The sequence below is a fragment of the Filicampus tigris genome, chromosome 18, assembly GCF_054856515.1.
Source record: "Filicampus tigris isolate MCC_2025a chromosome 18, RoL_Ftig_1.0, whole genome shotgun sequence".
NCBI classification, from domain to species: Eukaryota; Metazoa; Chordata; class Actinopteri; order Syngnathiformes; family Syngnathidae; genus Filicampus; species Filicampus tigris.
The window spans coordinates 6,355,378-6,374,703 of record NC_141234.1 but is presented as its reverse complement, the minus strand read 5'-3'; the positions used below and the strand labels follow the sequence as shown (position 1 = coordinate 6,374,703).

The 19,326-nt window shown below is 41.8% G+C and overlaps 1 protein-coding gene across 2 annotated transcripts; it reads left to right on the top strand.

The window, feature by feature from the left end:
* Positions 1-409: 409 nt before the first annotated feature.
* kcng2 (potassium voltage-gated channel, subfamily G, member 2) lies at positions 410-19,247 on the top strand. 2 transcript variants are annotated; one of them, XM_086014767.1, is made up of 4 exons: positions 410-463; positions 2,577-2,787; positions 7,218-8,061; positions 15,961-19,247. In XM_086014767.1, the coding sequence occupies exons 3-4, from the start codon at positions 7,291-7,293 to the stop codon at positions 16,771-16,773; spliced, it is 1,584 nt and encodes a 527-aa protein (XP_085870893.1). In that variant the 5' UTR covers positions 410-463; positions 2,577-2,787; positions 7,218-7,290; the 3' UTR covers positions 16,774-19,247. The 2 variants fall into 2 exon arrangements, with proteins under 2 accessions (XP_085870893.1, XP_085870892.1); XM_086014766.1 differs by lacking the exon at positions 410-463 and having other exon boundaries at positions 2,461-2,787.
* Positions 19,248-19,326: the final 79 nt, after the last annotated feature.

The following is a 19,326-nucleotide window of genomic DNA, read 5'->3' as shown; positions in this document are numbered from 1 at the left end:
GTATTAGGCGATGGCTCGACTGCCTCACTGTGAGGCATACTGGGCCCACTCAAGTAACAAAATACGGTAAAAGCTACGCTCCCGCAGAATTAATGTTTAAGAATCTTTTTTTTATTATGGAATGCCATAATAAATATACGGTAAGTGGTTTAACCTTCAAAAAAGATGTGAAAATGATGTCTTCTTTTGACGGATTCTTGCTTTTGAGACAGCCTTCATGCCAGTGTTATTACGTAATTGGCTTTTCAATGAAGCAGCAAGATGCAAAGTTAAAATTGTGCAGCCGATTCAAAGCGCTTGTGTCCTTCCCAGTACTTTAAATGTGCTTTTTGGCGTCTTTGAGGTGGAGCTAACACCTTTTTTGTGTCTTTTTTTTGTGTGTGTTTTGTTTGGATCCATGTCAGCATTTCATGTCAAAGCACTCCTGGTCGACCTCGGGCTTAAGGCGAAATCCAGCCCTGTGGTGAGCATCTCATTAATGTCGGTGGCTCATAATTGTAAGGCCTAAGTGCAGTACCCTTGAGAAACAAGCTGTATCTGTGCGTGAGAATGTTTAATCATTCCCACAAGAACTGGATGCTGTGCATCCCAGACATCGGAATTGGAATGTTGGAATGTGAGCATCGTCAAGATAATTCTTGGAATGGCGCACAAATGTTTGGTGCTGAAATTCATTAATTAAAACTAATCATTGTCAAAATAAAGCCAACTGACCAATCCAAATGAAGTATTTTTTTCCCTTTGCAATTTGAAAATTGGATTTTACTACACTGCAATGTCGATTTGAATGCAATTAATTGTTCAATCCGATTTCCATCGAAATTCTCCAACCTTACAATATATAATAGAATAATCCAAAAGTCACACACATTCAGCTTTGGGGGAGGTGCTTATTATGATCGTTTCAGATCATTGGTTATTTGCAATGCCTGAAAATCCTCCAAATATCCCAATGTGGCGGGATTAAACATGATTTCACAGGCTGCCTTGAGAACACCTTGAATTGGTAGTTGGACAGGGAGCTGCTGCATGGTCAGTCCAAACAATCCAAGTGTATGGGAGCTTCTGTGTGACTTTATCGTTCCACAGGGGGACATGTGAAAAAAAAAAATCCAATTACACTTTGCTACATTTAAGGATATCGGTACAGTCCTTTACTCCCAAAAGTCCATTTTTCCCTCTAGCAGCTTGGATCATGACACCGCTTTGCCTCCCACTGATGAATACTGCAACAACAACAACAAAAAAACAAGAGAAGTCACTTAAAATGCGCAGCCAGCGGCTCGATGTTTGCACTGGATCTCAGTGTAGTTGCTGTTTATGAAGCCTGTCTAATAAAGTAACCTTGAGATGAATACGTAAGACCGCCACGCTCCTTCAGCAACGGGGATGGTGACGTTGTTGTTGTCATCAACGGGAACATTTTTTATAAAGCTGCAGTCACGTCATACTTGCTGTCAGGTGACAAAGGTTCAGAAATATACACGGTTCTCTGAAAACTTTACAGAGATTTAGGTGGGGAACTTTGTAGTGCTTTACGATGAGATTTATGAACATTTTTCATAACACTTTTAAAAAATGTTTTAGTTGTGAATAATCATTTAAATGATTTTAGTACACTTCTATAGTTGAACAAAAGATTCCTCATATTTTTATATATTAATGTTGACAAGAATAAACACGAGGAAGACCATCTAATTACCGCCTTTCAAAAAATATTAACTTTACGTTGCTGAGGAAATGGGTTTGTGAGGGAGTCAATTTAAATATATTGTATATATTTTTACACTAAAAATGTTATCGTTGATGCTTGTCACTCTACTGACAGCTAGCATTAATATACCACTAAATGTAGATGTCTTGATGTTATTTAAAAAAAAAAAAAATCCAGTCATAAACACAAAGCAAAGGGTACCAACTTGCCTTCCATGTGGAACACCGCCTGATTGCCACATTTCAAGTATACTGACTGTATGCTGTATAAGTAACCGGGTTAGTGTGAGACTTCCATTTAAATTCTGTAAAATTAGACGTATTACACAAATGTTATCCTTGTTGGCGGTTGTCACTCTATAGTGCAGATTGGTATTAGTATTATTTCACTAAACGCATGGGTCTTCATGTTGATATCTAAAAAAAAAAAAACCTCCAGTCATAAACACAAGGCAAAGGGTACTTAATAGGCTTCCATGAGGAACACCGCCTGATTACCACATTTCAAAGGTATTGATTGTACAACTGCAAAAAATGGGGTCAGTATGGCAGTCCATAAGTCCCTCAGGGTGCGAGCTGTTATGTCTCGGACACTGAGGAGGCCAGTGAACCCCACATGTACAATGAAGCTCTTTTAAATGACAGTTTGCCACTTAAGTGAAGAGGAAGGAAGTGAATGACAGACAACCCCCATGACGCTGTCACACACACACACGCGCGCGCGCGCACAGTTTGGGCAGCGCAGGGAGAAAGGAGCATCACCACTGGAAACTGCTTTTTCTTTTAGTCCACGCTGAGAGCAGCATTGTGAAGGAGCGTGACGGGAAAAAAAAAACCGGAACTCTTTTTTTGTGTGTGCGCAGATCTTTCCCTTCTGATTTTTCCTCGTGTGCTTCGTGCGCGTAAAATGCGCATCTGGGTGGACTCGCCGGCGCTCGCCTTGCTTTGCCTTTCCTCCCCCCGCGCTTCATCCCGCGGCGTGTGCGTGGGAAACTTGGCGGCATGCAGCGCGTTGACGGCTGCGCGGACGCGCGGAACACGTTGAAGCAGATGGACGCGAGCTCGGACAGCTGGGTAAGTCTTGTTCCGTCTCCATGCGTTGACTGTTGTTTCACGCGCGAATCGGCGCTTTTACAAGTATGATGTGTCAATTGCGAGCTTGAGCGTGGACGTGTCATACATGCAGGCAAGGGTTAATAGTGCGACTTTATGCTCTGCTCTTCAGGGGAGACTTGGTTGCGCTCAATTGATGAGTCCTGTGAGGCTTCGTCGTTATACTTTTCTTGATGACATCATCACTCCACCGATAACTTGCATGAAGACGAATGCGCACTTTTAAGGAGGACAGACATGACGACATTGTGTGAGAACGTGTGAGCGGGTGACGGCAAGAGTTCTAAAGGTGGTAAAAAAAAAAAAAAAAACGTCGTGAAATCACAAGCTGTCTTTAGTAACTTGAAAATAAGTGTTAGAGTCCTATTGAGTCATCCATGTCGCTGAATCCATCTGTTATAAAATCAAATAATAAAAATGGACAAATGTTACTTCTGGCTTAAAGTATTATGTTGTCCATTATTAAATGCTAATTACATTTGTCATCCTTATTAGAGTTACAATTTTAAATACTGAATTATCATTCTTTCCAATCATCTGACCCATAAAATGTTAGTACAAGTTACTACCTAATGCAATTAATATATCCAAAAAAAAATCAAAAATAAAAGTATGATGATGATGATGGTGATGATTTTATTATTAAATTACTTTTGCAAGATTGTATAACTTGTCTTAAATGATTATAAATTATAAAGATAATTGCAACCACTATTATTGCCCTTATAAGGTTCCCTTTTAAAATCCCATGTGCCTCTTCACATCAAGATTTGAACTACACAGAATGATTTTATAGTTTTAATACAACAATATGTTTCTTACTTGGGTTGTGGGAGTGCCATAGCGCCATTCTAATTGTAGCCAAAATATTAGGAATGAAGTTGATGATCGCACTACAAGTGCAATCATAAACAGAAGCAAAATCGTTCAGCTACCGCTGGTAACATGGCGGACGTGTTTTGAAGCGAACGAGCGTCCAAATGGTCAAAAGCCCTCCAATATAACAAGTCCTCTCTCTGCTGATTGTTGCAGCACTTGACGGCCATTTTGCATCAATCACTTTTGCTCTCGGGCTCATTTGCCTGCCGCCGTTTGTCTGGCGCTGTGAGCAGTGGGGACCCTGAGTGATGGAGGCCAATCGGGCTGCTTTGAAGCCTGTCAAGGGAGGGAGCCTTGGGTCAAGATCTCTGCACGATATCTCTCTCAGTACAACCCTCACATTTTTCTAAATATATTTATTATATCTTGAGAAAGTGTACAGCTTTTTTAACAGTGTAAATGTACAGTTCCCTCAAAAGAACTCAACACCCAGCTATTAATAGCTAAAGCGAGTCAACCCCTAGGTGAGACTGTCCAAATAAGGCCCACGTATTCATTTTTCCAAATTAATGTCCGGTTACAAAGTATGAATGGGGAGCAGGTGGGTTAAATTTGGTGTTCATTCGCTCACTCTCAAACTGGTTCACTATTGTTATACAAGGTGTACACTACTTCACTTTGTCACAAAGTGTCATTTCTTCATTTCTTTTTACAAAAACGTCACTTTGGTGATGTACTGTATGTTCGTGCAGTCTAGCGAGTCCCATTTGCATGCATAACTGGGTTTTGTCTCGTTCGAAAAGTTTCCTTTGAGGACGAGAAGTGGAGGAAGGTGACTTACATATGATGATTTATGCAAGTCCACCTGGGAAGGAGTTAAGTTTAAAATATGTATGCGGTAAAATATGAATGCAGTGACTCCAGATTTTGAAATGCAGACTCGCCCGCCACAACATTAGATACAAAAAACAGTTGGGTTAAAAATAACACACATTTGGGTAAAAGATTTACCGATCCACTAATTGGGTCAATTTGACCCACGTTCTTGTGTTGTTTTGTACAAAGCAGCACAATTTTTGGGGCTGTTTTGTACCAAACTACCAATTTTGGGGGGTTGTTTTCTGCAAAAACAACCCAGAAAGTTGGGTCAAATTGACCCAAGTAGTGGATCCGTCCACTTTGGCCCAAAATTGTGTTATTTTAAACCCAACTGTTTTTAGAGTGTAGCTAGATGACACCGCTCAGTTTCCTGAACAATCGGGTTATTGTGGTAAACACTGCACTCTAAAAACAGTTGAGTTAAAAATAACACAATTTTGGGTCAAAAATGGACCAATCCACTACTTGGGTCAATTTAACCCAACTTTCTGGGTTGTTTATGCAGAAAACAACCCATAGAATGGGTAATTTTGTACAAAACCATCCAAAATATTGGACGGTTTTGTACAAAACAAGGTAAGAAAGTGGGTCAAATAGACCCAAATAGTGTATCTGTCCATTTTTGACCCAAAATTGTGTTATTTTTAACCCAACTATTTTTAGTGGCACGTCTGTCGCGCAGTTCCGAGGTTTGGGGTTGGAATGACTTTTTCACTGAAGACTAAATATTACAAGTGTCAATGGGTGTTGGGTATATGAGCCCTGCGATTGGCTGGCAATGAGGACAAGCGCTCTGGAAAATGAATGGATGGAGAGTAAACAAAACCCATTTGAATTAGACTGCCGTTGTACCAAATGAGTGCGCTAATGTTTCGCGCTACAAATACGTCATTATGAGCTATTCGAACCCATTACATAATAAATAACAGCATTAATAATTAATATGTGCTTTTTGTGTCTATTATATAAGCTTTGACAAAGCATGCTGGGCTTGTTTACTAGCTTCCCTATCCTTACTAAGCAAAACCTGCTATAAACAATGTAAGCTAGGAGCTTGTTAACCATTTGATGTCAGCTCCAGCAGATGCCCGCCTTAAATAAAAGACGACGTGTCTCGGCTTGTTAACGTGAACTCGCAGTTGTGCGTGCGCCATCCTTGTGGAGCTGGAGATAAGTTGGGGGGGGGGGGGGGGGGGGTGGGGTGCAAGAACTTTCAACATGATAAAAGGAACATGACTGTTTAACTGTGATCTGCCGTTCTTCCTTATGCCTCAATTGCATCCGAAGAAGAGCATTCAAGTGGAAAGCATCCTTATTTTCTCTTCTTCCTCTCTTTTACCTTCATTTCAAGCCATTAGCGCTTTCGTGTGGAGACTGGTGTGTGGTTGGGAGACGTGCGCACCGCTGCCACACAACAGTACACTAATAGAGCATAATGCAAGCTCTCTGTAGGTCTTGCCATGTAGTGTATTAGAGCACGGCTGCGCTTGAGAGCAGCGTAATATGGCAAATGCGTGTTTCCTTGACGCTGTCATTGTACTTTCTTATTTTTTGCTGAGTGTAAAGTGTGTTTCTTTCTTGGATGTTTTTTATGTTGTTTCTCAGCCTATTGATTCGGTTACAAGAAAACATACTTGGTTAGGTTTTCGTTCTTTGGAAACAGTAATGCCAAATGTACAGAAGCAGCCTGATGGTGGTGAGTCGAATCCGGTCCATGTGTTGTTGTTGCGAATTTTGTCCACAGGAGGGCACACTGGCAACTACTTATATGTTGTTGTTATCCTTTCGGCTTTTCCCCTCAGGGGTCGCCACAAATTCTGGAATTAGTTGCTACTCATGATTTGCCACTTGGAGTACCTGTTATTGATGTTCACTTCTGTGAAAACTAGTCAGCCATTCATTTTCAATAAAGCTTATCCTGTTCAAGGATCGCAGGGTGCCGGGGCCCATTCCAGGCAAAGTACAATCTGAATTGGATGCCAGTCAGCCGCGGGCGGTTGGGGTTATAATAGTTTTGGATTTTTCTTAATATTTAGGTTTTTTTTTTACTTCTGTTTTTGAAATTCAGTTCGTTTTAATTATATTTTAGAGCGGGTTTGTAAGTTTTTCGAAAATGCTTCACTAAGTTTTATGGTATTTGTCTAGTGCAAGATCAATTTTTTTTAAAGTGTATGGAATTAAGTAAAGCAAACTAAAATTCCCAAACGACTGTTCAATCGCCATTTTTCTGTGCATCCACACATTAGTACCGAAATAAAAACATTTAAAATAAACCCTGAGGGTCAAAGAGAAAAGATAAAAACAAGGGACATTTTAGTTAGTTTTATAAACATAAAATATAATTGAGGTCGTTATCGTTTTTTGTCGAAACACTCTCGTTTTTATTTTATTACCGAAAAGACTTTTGGTTGCAGGGCACACATATATAAAATACTGAACCCACGCTGCAGTCAAGCAAATGTACCACGACACGATTAGTGACCTGTCACTATCTGTTTTCGAATGTATGGAGTAAGGTAAAACGGAAATGCAGATACCTGAAAAATAGACATAAGTACTGGAAGTACTTTGGTACTTGGCATGCCTGGTGCCACGACAACATAAGACCAGTTGTGGGATTCTCTTGTCGTTATACTCACCCCAGAATTCCAGTTTCTTGACTTTAGACGCAACCGCCATTGTTTCTGCGACAGAGCGGCGGAGTGTTGCTGAATGGCTGACGATCCGCGACCTTCCCGCCCTTCTCCGTGAAGCAACGCGGTCGCCATGTACCAGGAGGTGGCTTTCCTGGCCGGCAGCACCGAGCGCCAGTTCACCACTTTCCACTTCAAGCGGGTGGAGAACCCGCAGGAGGTCTCTGCCAAGAAGGGCGTCTTCTATAAGCGGGCCCAGCGCCTCGTCAAGCCCCAGGCCCGTCAGACGGACGCCGACGACGGGGCGGCCATCATCAACGTGGGCGGCATCAAGTACCGCATCCCCTGGTCCACCCTGGACGAGTTCCCCATGACCAGGCTGGGGAAACTGCGCGGCTGCAGCAACGAGGCCGAGATCATGGACGTGTGCGACGACTACGACGGCAGCCGCAACGAGTTCTTCTTCGACCGCAGCCCGTCGGCCTTCCGCACCATCGTCACCTTCCTGGCGGCGGGCAAGCTGCGGCTCCTCAGGGAGATGTGCGCCCTGTCCTTCCAGGAGGAGCTGCTCTACTGGGGCGTGGAGGAGAACAAGCTGGACTGGTGCTGCCTGAGGAAGCTGCGCCTCCGCCAGGAGGAGTACAAGGAGATGCGGAGGCTGGAGGAAGAGGAGGCCGAGCCGCCCACGCCGCCGTCCCGCGAGGAGAGCCGGGGGCAGCCGGCCGCCGGCCCGGATGACGCCCAGGAGGGGGGCTGCATGCGCAGGCTGAGGGACATGGTGGAGAACCCGCACTCCGGAATCCCTGGCAAGATCTTCGCCTGCCTGTCCGTCTTGTTTGTCGCCATCACCGCCGTGACGCTCTGCGTCAGCACCATGCCGGACCTCAGGGAGGAGGAGGAGAGGGTGAGTTCACCTGCTTCGCCGGGGAAGGGGATTTCCACCTTGAAACTCTGACCCAGCTTGAAATGCTAACTCAAACCAGGAACCCCCAACCTGTCTTGAACCTCCACTTTCAAACATTAAACATGCTACGAAAAAAGCCGCAACGTAACTCGAAACACTAACTCTCGCTCGAAGCCTTAAGAAATGTCTGAGGGATAAACATTCAATCGACATCAACTGTCAATCTTTATCACTTTCATGAGTTTCAGATAAGAAATAACTGAAATAAAGAAAGCGTGCGTTCTACAACAAAATGTCAAAATTGGGTAAAAACAGACAATGGAGAGGCTATAAGCTAAGCCTCACTTTCAAATAAATAAATCACAAATAGAAAGGTTGTCTATTCTCACTGATAACTTTGGGATGTGTGTTTCTTTCAGATAGATACAGTTCCAGTTTGAGTACTTACTCTGAGGACTCACCAATACAGAGTATTGATACTTCATACTAGTACGTTTGATATCTAAAATTCTATTTAACACTGACACAGACGATGATTGGCCGATGTGTCAAACCGCCGCAGTATAGCGGCAACTACTGTCAAGGAGGAACTACTCAATGACGCATTTTTTTAAATTTTTTTTTATGCCTTAACTATCTCTGGCTGGTATCGGCATAATCCACGATTACCCGATACCTGGCATCGGTACTCGCCCATCCCTACTTTTTAAGCACGTCAACAAATGAAAATGTGACATTTAAGGAAGTTTCAATGAAGAAACTAGCCACATACTTGACTCTTTAGTTTGGGGATGAGAAACCAAGAGATTAAATGAACGGAGTCTTTCTGCATGTTATTCCGTTATTTCACCATGAGAGGAACAAGTGAGATTATAGAGCCGTTTCACATCAGGACAGCCTTAGGGATGCATGCTGCTCCAGTACAATTGAGATTATGTTGATGCAGCGGCCCACGTCGAGTACCCGGCGTTGGGCTTCGGTGTAAATCATCGTGACAGAGACACAAGCTCAGGGACACACGGCAGCTCCTTGTGAGCGTCACCTTATTGTGTTGGCTGCCTTCGCCTGTCAGCGCCACGTCGAGGCCCCGCTCCACAGAAGCGAATGCGACACATAGACGGGCTAACGACCACGCAGGCCATGCGGAAATGGATTTGGGGGTTTTCTCACCTTTTCTTTCCAATATTTTAGCATTTTCTTAAATTTGTTATATAACACGATGTTGATGCAAATTGTAACTGAAATCCTAATCCGTGCAGATAAAGCGTATATACCTCATCTGACCAATTGTGGAAGCTGTAGAGTTGTATTTTTTTGTTTTTATGCGATAAAAATGTTAAGTAGAATACCACTCCCACACATACTTCTGATTCACGAGTTCATTTACAGATTTTTTAAATGTATATGGACCTATCATCTGCTATTTGCAAAATTTGCAAAAATTCACCTATTAAAATTGCTCTGATGCCATTTGGCATCTTGCTGCCAAGGAACTACATTGAAGTGAGTTGAGGGGCTTCATTTAGAAGAATGTAGTGCTTTGCTGCAATTTGGCTGTACATTGTGCAACAAAAATGAACTCAACAAAAAGTGGCAATCTAAATTACGCCTCATATTTTTGCTCAAACGTGGCCAATTTCCTTTTACCGTAGCAGCATTAACCCTTTCATGCAAAGTGGTCACTACAGTGGACAGCTATTTAAAAGTTGCTTTCGCCTATATCAATTAAACTAAAAAATCTATGTATATTTTAAATAACATTAAATCATAATTAATGCATGAAAGGGTTAAAAATATTTTTTTAAATTTAGATGAATTAATATAGACGAAAGCAACTTTTAAACAGCTGTCCACTGTAGTGACCACTATGCATGAAAGGGTTAACAGTGTTCCGACTTACTGTAGTACAGCAAACAAGTCTAATACAGACTCAATATCAAAATTAATGTAAAACTAGACCCAAAAATGCGCACAGACAAGCATTTTACCTTTACAGGACAACCCAAGTGCTAATGGATGCCCTAACATCACCGTAATTTCGACCCAAACAAGCGCATGTTTCCCCTTTTAAGACCCGGGGCACTCAACTTCATTTCACTAATTCCCCCTCGTGAATGATGCATAACCCGAGCGTGATTAAAGAAACGGCCACAGGCGCCGCACCTCTCTGTCAAACATGGAGGATGAAGGCTTTCTCCTTAAGAGGAACATGAAGCAAATTCTTGATCTGTCTTGTGTCTTTTGACATGCATGTTAATCTTTAAAACCGCTAAGAGGTTTTGAGGAGTCTGTGGTTGATACGACAAGACGCCACCTCAGAGGGAAAGTTCAAGAAAGGTGGTTTAAGGTTTAAGGTGGCTCAACACATTCCAGTATACATAAAGTGGCATGGACCTAAACGTGAACATATACAATACAGTTTGGAAAATGTATGTGAACGTAAGCTAATGGCTTCTCCAAGAGCTAAGAGAGTCAGGAGTTGGCTAATGTCGAATCCAAATCAACGTGAAGTCATTGGAAGTGTGAGCTGCCCTGCCCTGTGAGCTTTTTATATATCGCCAACCTCCCAACAATATTGTGATGAATATCGCATCATCAAGTTTCATACCGTGACATTATCGTATTGCGACATGACGACAATGATATGGTGTGGCAATTTTAATACCGCAATATCACAAATCCCTAATAGATACACTAGCTAACTCGATAGACAGCTATGTTTGATCGATAGCTCGATAGATACCAAGCATGCTTTTGTTTTGTTGCCGTTTTCCAGTTAAGCAGACTGAGAGCGTGCGGCATTTGTGCTAGCATGAATCCTAACAAGGTGTTAAAGAGGCGACATGTACTGTAAACCGGCCCTTTAAGTGATCGAGAGCATGTTTATTGCAGTTCCTACAATTGTCACAGAGCAGCTAGTGCACATTAATGAATGTACTGTAAGTCTGCGGTGTCAGACAAGCGCAGACTTCGTTAGCACACACTTGTGAAAACGCATGGCACACTGTTACTTGTGCTTACATCCGAGCGCTTTTCATGCAAAAGGACTCTGCGTGGTGAAGTGCTTGAGCTAATTACGGCGTCTCCTTCCATCGAAAGGCGGGTACTCTCACCCCACAGATCCCCCCCCCCCACCGCCATCATTACAGAGCATCCATTAGACTTGATAGGCAGCCTTTACATTAGCGCTGATCTGCCCCATGCTAATGAAAGCAACACATGGAAAACATTGTTTTGTGTTTGTGGGGGGATGCTGCCAGTGTGCGTGAGTTATGATAATAAATGGAAAGTCATGTCATGGAACAAGCTGTTACATTGGACTCACTTAAACGTATCAGCTCGTTTAATTTCGCTTTATTTGCTTGGTAGCAAGTTACGCACAAATAGGGTTGGCGGGGGACTGGGCTAGCAGGGCCAAAATTGTCATCACAATTTTTGTTTTCAGATTTTTCTTTACTTTCAGGATAAAAATTAGGGCTGCATAATATATTGAAAAAATATCGATATTGGCCCATGCAATATGTATATCGCAAAGACATGCACATACTTTTCTTATGGAATTGTATACTTTTATCTGAATTTGACCAGTCAGACACAAATTTAGTGTGCATCGCCATCCAATTAATTGAACATTATCGAGAGTAATTACAATTAATTAGCCAAGAATACATTGAGTTTGCTTATTTTGCTGCATGAAAAAAACAACAACAATTATGTCATTGGATAACGAAAATGTAATTTATTTAGGTACATGTTAAATATCTCAATAATATCAAAATGGCTATATTCAACAACCATAATTGCATATCGCATGTTTTTACAACATCATGAAGCCCTAATATAAATCCAAGAATCGTTAGCAATCAGCTAAAATAGTCGTATTCTTTCAAAAACTAATAAAAGAAAAAATGGAATGCCATGATTACTAAATAAAGTAACAATAATGATTACCACATTTCCCGTAACTTGTTTTAATCATACTATGACTTTTTTTCCCCTAATGAAATCCTACTTTTTATTCTTGTCAAATTACAACAACTAACCCCCCTGCAATAGTACAACTTGACTCATTTTGCTTTACTAAAATGGTCATTTATCTTATGCATTTATTTATTTTTCATTTGTCTACATATGCATATCATTGAATGAAGTTGCAGTCGGGTGGCCAGGCTGGTAATGCAACACAGGAAGTGGTGTTTGTTCATGCACTGTGGTCACATGACCTGACCTGATGCTCACAGTGTGGAGCCAAGGACGATGCACAGCACTTAGCCTGTCTGACTCCTCTAATGGCCAGTCCATTTTGCAAAGACCTTTTCTTCTCTTATTTTCAACATGTCATGTTTTATAGTTCCCTCTCAACTGTGCGCGGATAAATATGGGACTGAACATGACAAATTATTCTACCGGAATATCCCGTGCAAAGTTCATCTTCAACCCATCAGTGCCACCAACATTTATATGTAAATTGCCATTCGGATGGCAAATGTCAGCATTTTGCCATTTACGCAGAAGAAGCGACGCAATCCGTCACTTCTGCTGACAGAGTTACATTCATCATCAAAAAGAAAATCGATCACGAGCAGATGTGATTTGCGCTTCTTCTCTCGCTCACTGCCAGCTGGCATAAAAAAGGCTTTGGTCTCTTAGTGCCGTGTGTATGTTTAAAAAAAAAAAAAAAAAAAAAAAGGACGGGATGAGAGCTGTTTTATTCTTGTTGTATTTTGACGAAACAAAAATGTGCATATTCTCACTGAAATATAACTTTATTAGTCTTGTCAACTTACAATTTTCCCCCTGTATTTTTACAACTTTATTCTCATAAATTGCACATTTTTAAAAGTATGTAAACCACTAGGCTAATGATTTCTGCAAGAGCTAATCATAGAAGTCAGCCAACCTGGAGTCCGATCAATATGAGAGATTGGAGAGTGTTAGTTAAAGCTGCTCTGCCCTATAAAAACACGCACACGCACGCGCAGCCACGCGCACAGGCACACGCACGCGCACACGACAGTACATAAAGGCAATTCCAAAGAGTTCACATACTTTTTCTTACACCTGTATGTCACAAGCTTTTGAAAATGGAAAACAAATGTAGAAGCAATACTCTGGCTAAAATGTCAGCATACACTTTTCTTTTCTTTTTTTTTTTTTGCTAGTTAAAATTACATGACAGGAAGGGCATTATTATTTGTCTTTTTTTTTTTTTTTTTATAACATTTTTACTGACATTTTCCTAAATTTCCCAATAACTTTTACATGAATTTTTATGCCAAAATTCATAACATGAATTTTTATGCCAAAATTCATGTATATGCCGCAGATACTAGTATGTTAGTTCATGACGATTACTTTTAAATGTAATAATAACATATGGGGATAAAGGTTTTCATAGAAAATGCATCAGGATAATGCACAACAATCCAGCCGGGTGAGGTGTTGCGTTCAAGGACATCCTGTTTAAATGAGGATGGTGTTGCCTTGATTCCATTAGTGCCACTTATGCCTACAAATCTTAATCGCATTTGGACTAAACAGCACCTGGGGCTCCATTTAAGATAAGTGACATCACGCAAGAACACTGCCTTTTTTTTCCTTTTTTTTTTTTTTAAAACCCGTACACCTCGACCAAGGGATAAGGCACATGTTCCCAACGCTTTCCCATAGAATTACCCTAAATTCGAAGCAAACAAAACTAACCTTGTCCAACGTTTCCTTTCAAACAAAGGAAGGAAGCACTAAAGGACATTGAGTGGGAAGTCTCGCAGGGATGTCCAGTTGTGTCACGAGCTAATCAAATATGGAGCCTTTTGTCTCCCAGAAGCCACCCTCCCAACGCCTCTTCTGGTGCACTCCAATCAGTCAAAATGTGCTTTTAATTTTAAGTCTCTTGCAAAAGCGACACATTGGACTCCAATCAATTGCTACAAGAACTACTTTAACCTTCGCCAAGGTTAAAGTATTTGTTTTTTGGTTTGTTTCATTACCAAGCAAAAAGAGCAATTCTTGAAATAAAAGTGGAAAAAAAATGCAGAGCACCCCATAATTTTGAATGCTATTATCAACTGAATAATAACCGTGACTTGCTATTAAGTCTACATGGAACTTGAATACATGGTTTTCAAAGATGCCATGTGGATGTTAGGAAGGTGCGTTGAAGCTTCTAAACATACACACACATACTCACAAGCACACACACACAATTTCATTGCGGAGCCTGCTGATGCAAAGCAAACAGGGCCAGTAAATAAATGGAATTAATTAATAGGAAAGCGGAGGTGAGGAGCGAACAGTTTCCACGTTTGTCTTGGGCTGTGATGATGGACCCCTGACAGGAAGCTGAAAGCGCCGGTGTCAAGCCGTGACATGTTGACAGTGTCAACGTTTGGTTGTTTGGATGTGATTATTAAAAAAAATAAACGAAAAAGCCTTCAGTGACTATTTGCATAAAGATTAGCATGCTGCGGGGATGCGTTTGACAACATTTCATTACCATTCACTTGACTCTATATTTTGCCAATCGCTTTGGCACACTAAGGTAAATGAATATGAATCAAACGTTTTTTTTTTTCCCTTTGTAATTCTTGTCAAGTTTCCCCGCATGGATGGAATGCCTCCAGATTTTGCGTTTCAATATAAGAGCCTGCAGCCAAAGCCTCCGGCGGAGCGCCTGTGGGACTTACGCTGATTGTTGTTTATTTCACGCTCTCGGTGGACATCGGCCACTCGTGCAAATAGAGTGGAATTAAAAAGTAATCGGAATAATTGGGGGCTTTGAAGTGAGTGCTCTCTTTGTTCCCGCTTGCGTTTCTTGGGGGTCAAAATCGACAAATGAGGTTTTCATCAGGAATCACTCCTCCAGAGTGTCAATAAAAAGCAAGGAAATGTCCCTTTATACATTCACAGTTTAATGTCTCGAACCATCATGATAAAACTACTGCTGTCTCCAGCTTCCTATTTATCGCACAGCACAAAGTGAATGTTTAAGACTTAAAGGTAAATGTGTAAAGATGAAAAGCAAGCAGTTCTCATTTGCACTGTGCTTCAGGGCCGACTGACTTAATAAGCAAACAATGTCTTGTAATTATACGCTGAAATATTCATGAGCGCTGGCGACTGATGACAGAAGGAGATTAGTTCCGCTTTTTTTTTTTTTTTTCAGCACACCTTTGATGTTGTGTCAGTGCCTTTTTGTTGTGTTTTGTCACTTAATGAATGATCAGCGCCTTTGTTTGTTCATTAGAAACAAAGTCTCAAGGCAAGACTCCCAAAGCGCTTTGACTTTTCGGCTGCGACGTCACTTTCGTATTCATTTTGACACTGAGCGCATTCTTGAAAGGACTAAAAGAAAAGAGAAGTACAGGTGTATTTAAAACACTACCTTGGTGAAGGTCTGCTAGCTTAATGTGAAGCACACAATGCAAAACGCAATAGATGGGCTAACAATTAGCATCCATGCCGCAGCCTTCTAATGCTTCAAGCAATTTGAACACAAACACTGCACCAAGACATGTAGACAGTCAATATAACGATGCTTACAGGCATATATTCTTTATCCTCTGCAAAAAACATACCGAAGGTCATTGAGAACAAAACTACAAAATTGCTAGCGAGAATGGATTCAATAAGTTTCCTTAAGATTCATTTCAATGAAGAAAGATGATGCAATGATGACAGTTAAGTGATCATCAAAAATGAGATGTTTTAAGCCACATTGCGCAGTCTTTACATTCACTCTGCGCTAAAACCTTTGGGGGGGGAAAAAAATACAAGTTCTGAAAAAACAGTTCTTAAAGACTAAAAGCAGATTCATCGTACTGAAAAGTTCAATCCAACTGAACTGTGCTTTGTTGCAAATGTCGCTTACCGTCATGTCATTGTCGGTTGGCCCTGCAGGGGGAGTGCTCCCAGAGGTGCTTCAACATCTTCGTGCTGGAGACTGTGTGCGTGGCCTGGTTCTCCCTGGAGTTCGTGCTGCGCTTCATCCAGACCCCGAGCAAGTGCATGTTCCTGCGCACGCCGCTCAACATCATCGACGTGGTGGCCCTCCTGCCGTACTACATCACCCTCATCGTCGACTCGCTGTCGGTGGGCGGCAAGCCGGCGGGCTCCGGGAACAACTACCTGGAGAAGGTGGGCCTCGTCCTGCGCGTCCTGCGGGCCCTGCGGATCTTCTACGTCATGAGGCTGGCTCGCCATTCGCTGGGCCTGCAGACGCTGGGCTTGACGGTGAGGAGGTGCACGCGGGAGTTCGGCCTGCTGCTGCTCTTCCTGTGCGTGGCCATGGCGCTCTTCTCCCCGCTGGTCTTCCTTGCCGAGAGTGAATTCGGCGCCAAGCAGGAGTTCACCAGCATCCCCGGCAGCTACTGGTGGGCGGTCATCTCCATGACCACGGTGGGATACGGCGACATGGTGCCCAGGAGCATCCCCGGTCAGGTGGTGGCGCTCAGTAGCATCCTGAGCGGCATCCTGCTCATGGCGTTCCCCGTCACGTCCATCTTTCACACCTTCTCCAGGTCCTACGTGGAACTGAAGGAGGAGCAGAATCGAGCGCTGAGGCAGAAGCCGGACTCGCAGGACAGCACCAAGTCGCAGAATAGCGAAGACTCACAGGAAACGGACAGCTACCAAGGGGCCACCGAGGCCGCCATCACGGCCATGCAGAGAAGGAAGTCCATGGCTCTGCACAGAGAGCAGATCCAGACTTAACAGCTCCTTCGGCTGGTCTTCGTGAACTTGAAACTTGAGTTGGAGTTCCTGCTTGGACCTCGTAAAACTTTGGACTTTAGAATCACGGCTGATAAATTAACTCGTTCACTGCCGGACTGACCCTCTTTTGCCCTAACGTTTGAAAAAAAATACAATTAAGTTCCTGGGATTGAATGGTAGGACTGTGAAAAGACAAGTCAATTGGTAAATGGCAGTGAATGAGTTAACCATCCAAAAGTCAAAAAAAGAAAAACTGCCATAAAGACTTTTCAAGATGGGGACACAGGCGACAATCGGGACTAAATTGAGATTTTTTTTTTTCTTTTTTACTGAATGAAGGTCAGCAAAGGCCCTCTTCAAAACAAAACAGTGGTTCTCAAACTTTTTACACCAAGTACCACTTAGAAATATTTTGCTCTCCAAGTACCACCGGCTGACAAGTGTTATCATTAAAACGTTAGCTGAATATCAGAATTGCCTTAGTCATTTTTGAAAAACAACAAATTCTACACAAAAAAAATGGGACCAGTTGCCTCCAAAAGAAAGAAATTGCAAGCACATTGGCACAATTTTTTTTAAATCGAGATTGTGACAGTAAGTTAAAAATGACTTAGGCAAGGTTTTAAACCACGTCAATATTTAAGACCACATATCCTTGTGTGCGGTCAACAGAGTTCGGCCGAGCCACGGGCTCTGTGATTTTCGCCTGAAACTGAGCGATAGCCAATTCCGAGATAAGCTAACAGTTAGCATAGCTTGGAGATAGATTTAATAGATTTTGTTGTGTGTGGTGTGAGACTGTGAGAGCAGCAACTACACATGCCATGACATTTTCCTTGTCATGTGTTGTGCCTCATATATATAAAAAAAAAAAATGAACGTTAAAAATTCAGAATGTGCAACCGGCTTAAGTCACGCGTCTATTGAGCCGTCGTCCTATTACTAAATATTTCACACCGTCTTTAATTTGAAGTAGTAGTGTTTGTAGGAATTATCGATGTGCTGCTTCATTCCCCTTTACTGCCTCATTCAGTATGCACGATGAGTGCCAAGCTAATTATAAGACACAACACAGCAAAAAAAAAAAAAGCTCAACAGTCAGTCGGGAAATTAGATTGACGAGGAAACGACAAAGGATCAACGCCAATCGACTGAAGGAAAACACGAGGGGAAGATGAGTTCAGTGCATCCGGACAATGAAGGAGAAACCATGAGTCTTGTCTCCACGTTTTTTAAACAAGATTTAATAAAGTCCAGAAAAGTGTGAGCTGCTCCCAATTATCTTCAGTAAATATCATATTTTAGTTTACACATTTGAGGTCATCTGAAATCTGTAGTTGAGAATGTGCTAGCCATAATTTCCAGTATGTTGATTGAGTGTTCTGAACATAACATTGGAGAATGCTGCAAAACAACAGTTCATGATGGTTGATTTTTTTTTTTTTACGGCCTAAGTTACAGTTAAATATGGTTGTATATAGTGGAATTCCTCATTCCGGTTTCAAATGGTAAAACATCGGGAGCTTGGTAAAATGGAAAGAATCTGCATGAAATCACTTCCTGATGCTGGATGCTCTCCAAGAACCCTCTAATACATTCACGAAGCAATGTATATATTTTTTTAAAATCACGGAGCAATTTTAGGGCCGTGTTAACCTTTAGTCAAGGACTGTATGTATAAAAAAATAATGGACAGAGACAACAAGCATTCAAGTGATGAAACTATGTTACAAAACATTTCAGGGAATTCAAGAATGAATGCTGAGTTTGTATTTTGTATTTTGGGAACGTGACCTGTCCTTTATCGAAGTTAACAGTGTCGTGCGTATCAGTCGCTGACAACCCTTTAGTCATATTTAGAGCTTGGCTGGAGTGCAAAGGGCAAATCGCAAAGTACAAAAGCCTTTCGATACATTGCTCTGCCTCGGGCAGCGGAAACAAAACAGCTGACGCGCTTTCAGCCGAGTCAGGTGTTGAAATAATGGATTACCATCGACGACGAGTGTGGTTTGTGACTGCGTGACTGGAGTGCCTTGTCAGGAGAAAACGACAGTGTGTAACTGTAAATGGAATGAAGCTGTGCTCTATTTTAAAATACCACACACACGCATGTTTAGGCTGGAACAACGCATGCAACAATTGCACACAAACACATTTATTTATTTAATTATTATTATTTTTTTTAAAATATAAACACACTTTTTAAAATGGATGGTCGGAATGAAACAACCTGCAATGTATTTTGGTTTTGAAAGAGCCTCTCTTGAAAAAGATTAACAAATAAAGTTTGGAATGAATTCCTGAGCAGGAAATTGTTGTTTAACAATTTATCACTGGATGCACTGAAATTTGCAAGAGTGCGTGTTGTGCCTGTACTTCTGTGCTTAGAACATTCTGAATTGTTTGGTCCTGTGTTTTTTTTTTTTTTACCCCCGCCACGTTCGCTGTTAATAATAAACGGAGTGTTTCCACGAGTGATGTTGGCTGACTGCGCGCAACTTTGATAAACAGTGACAGCGCCTTCCTGCGAGGTGAAGGTTTCTCAGGCTGCAG